This window comes from Morone saxatilis, unplaced genomic scaffold, assembly GCF_004916995.1.
Source record: "Morone saxatilis isolate NCDOM2014 unplaced genomic scaffold, NCSU_SB_2.0 Contig11, whole genome shotgun sequence".
Classification (NCBI taxonomy): domain Eukaryota; kingdom Metazoa; phylum Chordata; class Actinopteri; family Moronidae; genus Morone; species Morone saxatilis.
Window position 1 is genome coordinate 18,717,292 of NW_023339663.1, and position 13,347 is coordinate 18,730,638.

Below are 13,347 nucleotides of genomic sequence, written 5' to 3' on the forward strand. Positions count from 1 at the left end.
TCATATAAAATGTATAGTTTTAGCTACGTTCCAGACATCTGATTCGACGCAAACGTTACAGATTCATTCAATGATTCAAGTAGATCCTGGTGTTTTGTCCCAGTGATGGCTGTTTTTCCTGGTTAGGTCTCCCAATCAGAGTTTACTAAACGGGATTAAGAATGGAGACATCTTCCTACATAATTTACTACAGTAGCTACATTTATGTAAAATAGCACCGGAAAATGGCAACAAGCATTGATAAGCTCAATGCTGCAGTACTAGTTGTGCTAAATCGACTTACAAAAATAACTCTTAAATTGACATTTCCATGATCACTTTAAAAAATGTCAAATTTTATAAAACTATTCAGAACATCTCTTTCATGAGACAGGTAGGTAGAAGTAGGAAGAGTAGATCAAGAATCAAGATAAAATTCTGCACACTGTCTAGCAATATTACATTTATTTGCGACTTTTTGGTAAGTGAAACATTGCAAATAAATGTAATATTGCAAGTTAGACGGTGAGCAGGTATTTATTTTTGCAACTATTTATCTAAATGTCAAATCAACTGCTCCTAGCAACGACAAAAGACATTTAGTGGGGCAGATACGTCACTTCTGTTTAGGGAAACAAAACAACAAGAAATCAGCAACCATTAACACAATGGTAAAAAAGTAAAAAAAAAAATAATTAAAAGATAATGGTAGAAGATAGTTTAAGAAAAATATAGTCTAGAAAAGGTTAATGTTATTAGTTAAAAAGAAAACTGACAATCATCTACGATACACTGTCAAAGGACTTGAATTGACATCTCTCTCCAGTGAAATTATGTCTGCCTTTGCCAGACAACAATAAACAAAACAAAAATTGTGGGTTGCCTTTACCGAGCTGCTGTATGTCTCCGCTTCACGCCTTATATTAACAACAATAGAAGCCTGTCTTTGCAATGGTGTGGGTGGACAGACATATTATTCAACTATACTGCATTTCTCAATGATGAATGTAAATATCACACATTGCGCAGACTTTCAATTACTCTTCTTATCTTCCAAGACAAATAACACTTGAGAGCAATGACTTGGCCACAAGTATGAATTTCCCCTTTTCTCTCTTTCCCTTTTATTACCAGTACTTTCCCCTCCTCCTCATCTCCTTGGTTTTAGTCCAGAACATGCACTCATCATCCAATTTCCCTCCCCTCCCCTGCCTGTCTGTCTGTCTCCATTCCTCCCCTTCCTTCTCTGCCTATTTAACTACCATGGCAACAGGTGATGTGGTAGCTCTCACAGGGACATGTCTCATTGAGGATAACAGGGCAAAGCACATTCGTGTACGCAGACACATCCACGCACACTGTGGTAAGACTCCTTTAATGGGAGAAACCATCCAAAAAGTATAGCAAACACGCTTGGACAAGGAGCGACACAGAAAAAGTGTGAAAGCGCAAGTAAAAGAAACTTTAGAGGCGTGGGAGAGAGGGTCAAATGGAATGATAGAGATGTATATGGGGAGCCAAGAGTGTGACAATAGCGCTGAATTGCACCCACACACATCCTAACACCAACCAAGCCGCCTGTGCATATCCATCTGCTTACCACTTATATATACGCTCTGCTACAGTCAGAGGAAAACCTGCTATTTCCACAGTGAAGGTTACCATTTTAAAACTGATGCCTTCAGAAACCATTCAATTTGACAGTATATAATATATTATTTTACATTATTTTCATAAAATTGGTTCATGTTCAGTTTGCAAAACCTAAAGAACAAGAAGTACAAATTAATTAATATGATGAAGTAACAAGTGTCCTGTTCAATATTTTTCCTTAGATTGCAATTAAACCACATATCTACATTATTAGTGATCCAAATCAAAACATCAGCTTTGGTCATTTCCTCCACGCTGTCTCTTTAGTGTATAGTATATCTCCTGTCTATAACAATAAACCATGACTCAGGAGGAAACAGGAATACATACTGCTTCTTTGCCCAATGGGTTTATAAAAGCTCTGTCATCTGTTTAATGGTTTAATAACAAAATCACACTAATAAAAAAAAATAAAGAAATAAATAAAACAAAAGGTGTAGCCATGTTGATCACAGAAAGGACTTATCAGTGTTCAAGAGACAGTCCGTGTAGAGAGTAGATTTTAAGTGACATGCATAAATCACTAATAGATTGTGGAAGTTGAAGAGGGAGAGGAAAGTGACTTGTGACTAACTGGGTGAGTCACAGAGTGAGTGGGATGCTGGAGCTGGGCCAGTATTGGCAGGAATAGATAGGAAATAGATGTACACATGCAGTAGAGCAACTCACCGCCTGGTAACCAGAGAACATCCATTTTACCAAACTATACTAACATAAAGCAGAATTAAATCCTCACAGACCATGCTGGGTGAGGTGTTGTCAGAGACAGCAATATCAGCAACCAAGTTCCCTATACATATTTGAACAGTTTAAAAATCCATGTGACTATATGCATTTATATACAAGCTATTTTGGGGGAACTGATGCTGGTTCTGATCTGCAGTATGCTGAAAATCTTAGAGCTGCCTTGTGTTGAGTGGCTTTGCGTGACAAGGGGATAAATGATGTGTGTTTGTGTGTATGTTACACACCCACACACAGTTCCCAGGCTGGGTCATGGGTTCAGATTAAGACCATAAGACATGGCTAACCTATATTTATGTGTTTTATCAGAGCTAAACACAGAAGGGCTCCAACAGAACACGTGGTCGAATCTATACATCACACGTACTTAAGGAGCGACAGTTGTTGCCGTCATACATCTTTCCTGCCCATATTTCACACCTTCACCAATAAACACCAAAAAACATTCACTGGTACCAGCTACTCAAACTTGAGGATTTTACATTGTTTTATACACATTTTATATCATTATATTTCACATATAATTTTTGGTTTTGTACTGTTGATACATAACTAACATAACAACAATAAACATAACAAGAAATGTGAAGATGTCAACTTGGGCTTTAGTGAAGAGAACAGCAATTTTCTAGTTTTAGTTTTATACATTTTTACATTAACCTATTAACTGGGGGAAAATGTACATATCAGCAAATAATGAAAAGTTAGCTGCAGCCCCAGTATATTCTGAAAATGATGACAGAACAAGTTAAAAATCGAAATGGATTTATGACTTGCTACGGTTACATCTGAAGAATGCTGGTGATGCATACAACTTTATTGTCCCACTACATTAAGATTGTTGTTATTAGGTTGGGGAATTCAAATCCCATACACCACTGCTTCACATTTTCATGGAAACCTGTGGTACTATATTTACAGTGGGCTACAGAACAGTATTTCAGTAATGGAAAATCTCTCCAATCTTTCCTCAAATCTCTCTTTACTGGGTATTGTGAGGCTGGATAAGCAGCGACGGCAGCTACACTGATGGGAACAGTCTGCCAAAAAACAGCACCAGGCAGCGCCTTTGTTCTGTGCATAAATAAATGATTGCTTCATTTGGGCTAGCAGCTTCAATAGACTGTCAGAAAAAGCAGGATAATCAAGAGTTCAACTGAAATAAACAGGAACTTTTAAACTGAATGAGGACCTGTCTGTCTCTGCCAGAGTGAATAGGCTAATCAGCCTCTTCAGATGCACTGAACACCATGAACACACACACAACCAAGCCATCACACACTCACAGAAACACACCTCTATAAAAGCTAATTCTCACTTACGTATTCACACACAAAGAAAAAAACACAACAGACCACACTAAAGCACAACAAGCCTCGAACTCTCCAGATTTGGCACACACAAATTCCTCTCTGTTGTGGGGACCTGGTGGCCCCAGGGTGGCCCTTCTTAAACCGAGCAGTCTCATTTTGAAGGACAGGACCCCATACTGAGGGAAACACAAACACCGGAGACAGTAGCGTCTAAAGACTTTACACAACCTGTCACTCCGTCAGTATTTCCCTCTGCTTGGTCTCTGACATTCTCTTTCTGTCCAACTGCCCCACACATTTTCTTCTTTTAACACTTTGTCCCTCCCTTCCTCCTACATATTAATCTTTCTACCTCTGCATCTCATAAATACTAACAACATCTTCACTTTCCAAACCACAGTTCAATTCATTCAATTATGATAAATACAAAAAAAATAATTGATTTCCAGATAGAAATTTGTATTTTGATGCCATTGTTGATATACTACTGGTACATCACTGATCCATTTAAAATATTCAGCCCTCCTTTCTGGAGTAGGTATTGTTATAAAACAAGGGTGGTCTTGTGGTATAAGACAAGTGGTATGCAACTGCCTGCCTTTCAGTTCATCATATACATTGCTGTTTTTTGAACAATTACTTGGGCTCACAACAATGTGTCTCATAGCCAAATATGAGAAAATAATAAATATAATACAACTCTGTTAAGGCATTTTAAGAGGTCCACATGGCATCACTAAAGAGAAAGATCAGAAGGCAAACCATGTAAGATATTGTGATTAAGTTTCAAACTCCCCGCAACCTAACGACAATTCATACTATTGTTAGACATTTTTAAAAAAAGGAGTTGGGGCATCATATTCTTCCAATTTACCATATTAGCATCAGATTACTGTCAAATGGCTGAATGCTGACTGTACATGGACTATTGGGATTACTGACAGCTTTCTGAAGTAAATTGATTTTTATTTTAAAAAACATGTGTAAAGAACAAACCTTGTAGGCTAAATAATTAAGAGAAACACTTCCTGTTGGAGAAGTCTTGTTTCTTGGCCATGTATAAATGAATCTAAGTTTCTGTGACCAGTGTGACATAATGAAAGAAAACACAATTAACAAGTACGCACAGTATTTGTTAATTATGTTAACAAGTACTTGATAATTAAAAACACTGAAAATCTCCATAAGCTCGTTTCCAAATTTCAGATGCATCCATACAGTAAGAAAAAACCTGTAAGACCTCTTATTATAGAGCCTGTTCTCTCACTGCTGTCAAGTCTGAATGCTGCATTAGCAAAAGAAAGAAAAACCTTAGATGCAGAGCCGCCTGCAGTCCATCACTAATACACTTAAACTGTCAGCTTTGCTTTAAAAATGTGGGAGTCATTGCAGTGCATGTAAATTCAAAAAAATCCCTGCCTAAACTTGATTTCTCCCTGATTTTAAAGTGGGCATGGAACTGTAATGACTGACAGCTCTAGATCCCTTCATTCAGAGCTAGGGTTGCTCTGTCTATTTGCTTTACAAACAGTGTGCTCTATTGTAGCCAAAATGAGCCTTTCTGTAACTGACTGTTAGACCAGGAGTCTCTAATCTCCTTCTTTCTTCAAGATCCAAATGATAATGATTGTGCTGGAATTGTCCGGACAAACTCAGTGAGGTATAATGTCAGGACAGAATACCTGCTGTCTAGTCAAAACTCTTCTGTTTGTCAGTCATAGAAACTCGAGATGTAAAAGAATGGAGATGTTTCTGTATGAAAAAAAACAACATATAGTAAAACAGAATTTAGGGTTTTTGACTCAACCAATTAGGACAAATGTAGACCAAGGCCCAGACTGTGTTGTTATTTTTTCCCCTATTGATTTGAATGAGTGTATAAAATTAATTTAACCTGATTCAGTCAGGAGCAATAACTTGTTAAACGGCTAGTGGCAAAGAATGCCCTCCATTGAACCTACATTACGCCAAAATAAAACTCCAGTGCAGAAAGCCAAATATCTACCCATTAACTCAAGGGGAAACTCCCTGAACAAGCAGACATCTGGGCTCTGGAGGCCCCAGGCACGGCAACTCTAGAATGATGCGTGCCTATTTATTTATTTATTTATTTCACAAAGAAAAATCATGGGCACGAGGAGCTGTTCTCCGTTTCATAACTGTCTCGACTTTGAAGGCACAGTGCGCCTATGAAAAAAACATCCCCTCTCTCCGGCAGTCTTTTTGTCTGTACTGCACAAGAATTATTTCTATACACCAATAAAGTAACATTTTCTATTTAGCAATTATTATATTTCAGGTATGTTTTTTCAAAACCTGCTGACAGTCTTGAGAAGCATCAAAACCAAAATCATTCTAATATAAACTGTTATTTTAGTAGGGAAAAGCTTCAGAAAATAATCTTTTAAAAAGAACTCGACACTAGGTTTAAACCATGTAATCAGTTCTTGTCCCTTAGTGCAGACACACAATCCCGATGATGTCATATGTCTAAATCTCTGTCTAACATGCATAGCCCTCAAACAGTGTCACAACCTACAGCCCATCCTCTGGGAACCATTACATGCTGAGGCAGATGGACTGTAGCGACCAATATGTCGATGGTACTGACAAATTCCTAAATGATGTGCAGACACAAAAGCATGCAAGTGCACACACACGCTTGTCACACAATCTCCTGTTGTAAATTCATTTCCCTTCTCTCCTACTTCCCCCTCTTATATTTCAGTCTCTCTCACCCTCTTCCCTCAGGTTTAATTGACTATTGTGGCAGATGGGGTGGCGGTTGGTCTGTGGGAATCAATGTCTTCATTGTGGGACTGAGAGAGAGATTAGCAGCTAGTTAGCACTAGTGAGAGATGACAGCTGGCACTGTTAACCTCCCCTGTCACTCATAAACACACTCGAACACACAGGAAGTAGTAGTGTACAGTTAGCCCTTAGCCAGGCTCAGCAATTACACACGAGAAATAGTGCTCTGTACCTTGAGCCTGTCATTCATACACTGAATAAATGTGGCCCAGTATGTTAATCATGCACACACACTTGGGGATAATCCATTTTTGGCTTAGCTTGACATCTAAAGAAGAAGGAGAAAAGGCAATTTTCCCAACGTCAGTCAAAACTGAGGGCTCACCGAGGGCACAACTCCACACTGTTTGAGATAGAGCGAGGTTTAAGAATGTTGTTGAATCCAGGGCTTGAATATGTCTCAACCTAAACAAAAATCAAAGTAACATGACAGCTCACTAGAACGATCTATCAACTTTGCAAGTAAGCCAAGACACGAAAGCTTTGCCACTGAGGCAGAGCAAACATTCATCATGCGATATGACCCAAAAAGTGACTACGACAGCTGCTGAAAATGGCTCCAGTTTCGTCAAGGCATCTGAAAAACGTCACGCTGATCTGGCAGCAGTTGTTTATTTGACATTTTGTTAAGACGCGTCAAATTTCCCAAAAAATACACACGCACAGTCACAAAGGTATGATCACTCCTCATCTCAACTGTCACTTGTATTGCTTTATTTTACCTAAAGCCGTCTTCTATTGTAGGACAGCTTGGAAACTGGTTCCATCAGACTGATCATTATTTTTTTTAAATAAAATTAAAAGGATCCGACTGCATGCAAGGATGTAGGCTATGATGTTGTTATACTAATCAAAAACACAACAGGTGAGTTGGACTCTTACATTGTCTTAGACCAAAACAGTTTGTCCTCAACAAATGTCACTTGATGTCTCCTTACAACTATTTTTATTTCACCAAACCTAAATAACTCCTGTTAAACACATCTGAGTAGAGTGCCAAAAAGTCATAAGGTTGAACTTGTTGACAAAGAGCATCCAGATGTTGTCCCAGCTGAGCAGCTGTACAGCTGCTATGGACCACAGCTCCTATTTTGTGAGGGTTCAACTGATACTGCTGTAACAATAAAAGCCACAATAATTTCATCAGCCCAGTGGAGGGTTTTCTTAGAAAGGAAAAACAGTTGTCATGGTTGAAAGATATATGGACACATGTGGGAATCTGCAGAATTAATTAGAAATGATGTGTTCCCTGCTAGAAATCATTTGAATTGCCCTGTTGATATTTGGGCTTTAGTACAAGATTCCAACTAACTTCCTAATGATAATATCTGTCAACTGTTATTTAAACAGGAATGTCTAAAGGCAAAGGATGTAAAAGTCAAAATCCTTCATTACATCTTAATATTGTATATACATAATTTACTGTGTGACAATAGTAAAATTACTTAATAGTATTCGGTGATTCTCTAAAGTAATAAGTGAAACAAAATGGGTAATTCCTACAAAACATACTCTTGTTTTAACATCATTTTCAAGCAGAGTTGCAGATTCACTTTCATACCTGCACATAAACCCATCCACGTGTATGTATAGATCCGTGAACACACACACACACAAGTTGGTATTATGCAGCCACAGTCCCATGAGAGATATTATTAAATTTCCTCCAGGGTTCCCACCAGGACTACCATGCCTGGTCAAAGCAGACCAGAGCAGGAAAACTAACAAGGCTCATGTTGCTACTCAACCATCTTCAGAAAGATGTCTCTTCCATGACTGGAGGGACTGATGGTGTCAGTTACTGGGCTCCTTCTTCATCTGGGTCAAATCAAGTTCAACAACAGACGCTTCTTACAATCCGTGACAGTGTGTTTTGACATGACACCGGGGAATTGGCTTGATTTGAATATTTGCATGGTCTTTAATGTGCTGAGAGAATCCTATGACTCAAGGACTGTTATCGTCAATTCAAAAACACAGTGAGCGAATTCAAAGTGCGTGGCTTGCCAAGCTGAAATGAAGCCATGTTTCCTAATTCCTCTATTTTCTGAGGAAAAAAAAAGGTGCGTCTGACAGCAGTGATCCAGAGTGTTTCCAGCACTGCGCATTTTAACATGAGAAAATGTTAGAAATCCCTTTTCTGCGATTAAATATGCAGCATAGAGAATTTTGGCTTGATCTTTTGGCTGACATTCATCCCGTTTTGACATGGGAAAATATTAACATTAACTAAAAATAAAAATCCCCCCAGGATTAAATATCCAATGTGCACAGCCAACATTGGCCTTGTCCAAATTCATCTGCTTTTCAACAGGGGTAATTTAATATGCCAAGCATGAACAGCTGGAGGCAGATTTAATTGAACTGAGTATATTTGTTATCATTCCCTGTTCCTCAAAGTATAAACCACAGTTGAAATACATTTAGCCAAAACATGGGTAAAACTATGCCAATCAGCATGTGTTGTGGGACATGAGAGATATCCGGATTGGCGAAGACACACAAAAACATGCCAATCTAAGCATCTGGAGATTAAAACAACTCAACCTGTCTTTCCAACTAAAACAAGCTGGGCCTTGTCTATAAAGATTATCTTTGTGTTTATTGTTTGAAATAAATCATCTTCTTTTATAGCTGGGAAATTACTCGGTAGCCCTATAGTTTAGTACTGCACAACACACACCCAAACATGTCCAAATACTAAATACTGTGCCATACGTAACCTTTGACACCAACAAATACTCGCTGAAAACGGGTAATTACTAGTCTAGTTATTGAGCAACACCTTGCTCTGTGCTCTTTCTCCCTCTCTGAGGAGTAACAAAAGGGGTAGGAAAGAGAGGTAACATGATATAGATGGATAGTGTACGTCTACTATTGCACTCAGACAGTGTGTAACACAGCACTGCCCCACCCCCCCGCTTTTTTTAAAAACTTAAAACCAGTGTCCTTGCAGTAAAAAAAAATAAAAATCATATTGCGATTATGTTGACAGATATTACAGTATGATTTATTATTCATGGGAATGAACATTTTTACATCACAATTTTCATTTCGACTGATTTTTAAAAAAAATCATGATAATGTGACATTTGTTGGGGTTTGTACCAAACAACCATCTCTGCAGCATTACAGTACTTCATTATTATACAGTTTTGTCACAGTTTACCTTCATCAAAGCGCTGCGACTGGATATTGCAATTTCAAATATATTTCGATTCATTGTGCAGCTCTACTAAACAATTATTTCTGTCACATAATCAGCTAATTGCTTTGCGTTTTAAAATGTCTCCGCTGCTGCTCAGATAGCACCTTCTCTCTGTCAGCTACTGTTCACACTCAAGAAAGGTCATGAGTGCCTGAGTGAGTCCATACACATTCATCTATGTCTACATAGAACAGTAACGTGTAGTGAGAAGATGGAGCTGTAACACGAGTAGGGTAGATCGACTATCACCTTTTCTCAACTGTTTCACTGCTCCTGTTAACTCTTTGATATTCCATGCCTGTGTGAAAGCCACTTCACTCCCAAGTGTGGCTCCATGTATCCAATTTGTTCTTCTATAGCCTACAGATTATGCACTGGGGTGTTATTTTAAAAAAAGCAACCTGTTTCTCTCTCAGTGTAAAACAAGGCCTCTCCATTGTTTCTGTGCAAACGATCTCTGTGTGGGATAAAGGATATAGGTGATTTTCTGGTTTATCTTGTATAGTGCTGTTTGCAGGGGATGTAAAAAATCTTTAACTTACTATAATCATTAACACATAGCTCAAAATACAAATGAAGCCTCGATTCATGACATAAAATCACCAATTTGCCTAAGACGAATTAATTCAGGCTATATTAACAAAAACAACTTTTGACTGTAGCAGCAATATTTGTTGTCACTTTTGTTAAGGATTTACAGATATAATCATATCTTAGCCATCCTAGTCTCTTTATTATGTTAAGTCCTTTTGGTCCTAAGTGGGACAAATCATACAATGGTGAAAGTCTGGTAGCTTTTGTGCGGTTGCTTCCAGTTTCTGCACCTTTGTCACGAGGCCAAAGGACCTGTGCATTTGCTGTAAGATATGATTCAACGGAAGCAGCTTTCCAATTCCCCATGTGCAGTCACCACACACACACAGCACACACACAACACACACACACACACAAACAACCTACCTCCATGGCTAGTGCAGCTGTTTGCTGGTCGTAGTGATTCAGTAGATTGGGCATGAAGGTGGTGTTGTAAGGCAGATCCTGGCACATTCTCAGTCTGATGGGCTCACAGCTAAACTCGCTGTGGCTCTCTATGGACTCCATGTGAATGGACAGAGCAGGTGTAACCAGGGAGAAGAGGAGTAGGAAGATGGGGATAAAGAGGAAAGAAAAACAGACAGGAACGCTTTGTCTGCAGTAGACCGTCGTGGTTTTTGAAAAATAGTCTTTCATACATCCTCTTCCTACAGGTGCTTGCATTTTAGCGTTAGACATCTCTCCACAGTGGCTCAGACTGATGACGTTTCCATCACCAAGACAACCACTAGATAACCCAGAAGGCATGTAGGATTTGTTACTTAGAAACAATTTAGTTCATGTTTAGTGTCAGCGGTGGAGGTAAACGCAAGAAATCCACAAGGTGGACACACACTGTATTGGTACCCTGAACTGCACATGTGGTGGGGTCCCAGTTCATCTGCAGGCCATGAACGGAGCTCCTCTTTGTGTCATTGTAGTGGTGTCTTGCATTGTGCTTTTGAAAGCACTGATCTACACCGTTTATTTTCCAGAAAAAAAAGAAAAAAAAATTATCTGTTTTTCCTCCACCTCCTGGTAATCCCCCAGTCAAGGACAAATCCCCCTTGTTCCATCCTCAAACAGAAAGCACGTCCCTGAGATAATAGCTCCACCATCAGCCGTCTGCCGGAGGTCTTCACTGGGTTGCTCTCTTTCTTCCACTCTATTTGTTTTTGTCTCCTCTCACTCGATTTCTAGTGATGTTTCAAAGACGCATCTGAAGTCAAGCCCACGGGTTGTCATTATCCTCCAAATGACTGCTCTGCAAGACACAAAATCTTTTCCTGCACATTCAATTGCCACCTTGGAGTAGATCCATCAAGCGGGTCCTGCAGGTTTAAACACAAAAAGAAAAAAGGCTTAATGGTCAAACAAGCAGAGTGCTTGCTTAGACTGAACTTGTACTGTATCTGGTATTGTCTCTGATCAGCCACACCCTTGTCCCTACACATGTCTGGATTAAAATATCTGATGAAATCTACACCACCGCATTAGGTGGTAGATGGGCATTTCTGTAAAACATGACAAAGTGTGTTAGCAACCTTTTAGACGGGCTTTGAGCCACGAATGTCTGTATGAGCGTTGTGTCAGAGGGGTCACACACAGTTGATGTGGCAGACTGCTGGAAACACGTTCAAAGCAAACCACAACCACAGCTCGTGCAGGTTTAATGTGAACGTTACACCTGCGGATGACCCCCCCCTCCCCTCCGGCTCTCGTGTTTGTGTGAGGTTGGCCGGGCAACAGTAGCGCTCCCCTGCGAGCTTTCACACTCTGCGACTCGGTGTCTTTATGGTCGACTACACAGTAAACTTTAGAAATGAGCTCGAGTAGCGTGCTAGTGAAATTAAAACAGCAAATGACGGTGTCCATTTCTCTGGTTTTCATTTACACCTGCACCACCAAACTGCGCTCAGTCGACACGAGCTAACTTGCGTGTGAAACCACTGGTAGGCGGCTAGCACTGAAACACTTCACGCTGAACTGATAACGTTACATTGTTACGTTACCTCTGTACTGTTCACCGTCCGCCCGGTACTGTTACAGCTCACACCCCTTAACGTTACCTCTCTCTCTCTTATTTTTTATTTTTTTAAAAAGGAGAACCTGGTTAGTTTTAGAAAGCACACACAAAATAAAAGGTAGTCTTCGGTGAGGCATCTGCAATCAAACACACGGTGACACGCCAGGATCACACCGAGAGAGCGTTATCAATCCTGGGAGCTGTGCGTGTGTTTGTCACCGCAGTGTCTTCAGCCCCCGACAGCGCGCTGTTTGTGCACGGTGCCTTTAAAAGCATTTAATACTCCGTTTGGGCTTGCCGACGAGAATTCATTTAAACGAACTGCACAGCTCGTGTCTGACGCTTAGGAATATAAATGCTTTACCTTGTGTGAGGAATACCGAGCGGCTCGGGCGCTCCTCGGCTCCACCGGCTCCGCTCACTGCAGTACTCCGTTGATCCACTGTTTGCAGCTGGTTGCCTGCAGCGTGCAGCCAGCACAGCGTGGCCGCGGATTCATCGGGACCGCGCAGAGACGGGACAAAATTGGCCCCACTGGGCGTTGCGTGCTGTTGTGGGCTTGTTGTATAAATGTGAATCAATAATGAGAGACAGGTGTGATGGGTATTTGGTTGTCAGAGCCCTTAGAAAACATGCGACCTGTGCTTTTCATTTTGATAGATAACAAGTGGACAACACAAAGGGTAGATATTAGGGAAACTGTGCATGTGTCTTGGATGGATGTGGAGTCTTTAGTTTTTTTCTCCCTACTTAAAGGAGATAAATAAATATAAATAAATATGGAGATTATTTGTGAATGTTAATTATCATATCCACCTTTTTTGATTTCTGAATTTGATAATCAGATTTTATGGGTCTACTTTTACATTTTAAGGCATAAAGGAAGCCAAACACACAGTACAGAGTACATTTTTGTGTTTCTCACTCGAGTCCCGTGAACTCAAAGGCTCCAGAGCCACCGGGGATTCAGCATCAATCTCAAGGTCACGTGAAGGCTATTTTGGGGTTAAACCCAACCTGGGACCTCATATTATGCCGGA

The 13,347-nt window shown here is 40.0% G+C and overlaps 1 protein-coding gene across 1 annotated transcript in view; it reads right to left on the reverse strand.

The window, feature by feature from the left end:
* Positions 1–12,803, reverse strand: part of LOC118321218 (frizzled-3-like) — a 29,983-nt gene extending 17,180 nt beyond the window's left edge. Inside the window, exons 1-2 of the mRNA XM_035652449.1 lie at positions 12,672–12,803; positions 10,669–11,612 (exon numbers count right to left, since the gene is read on the reverse strand). Coding sequence (XP_035508342.1) covers positions 10,669–11,049 — 381 coding nt within the window. The 5' untranslated portion in view covers positions 11,050–11,612; positions 12,672–12,803. The remainder of the gene's footprint in view (positions 1–10,668; positions 11,613–12,671) is intronic.
* Positions 12,804–13,347: the final 544 nt, after the last annotated feature.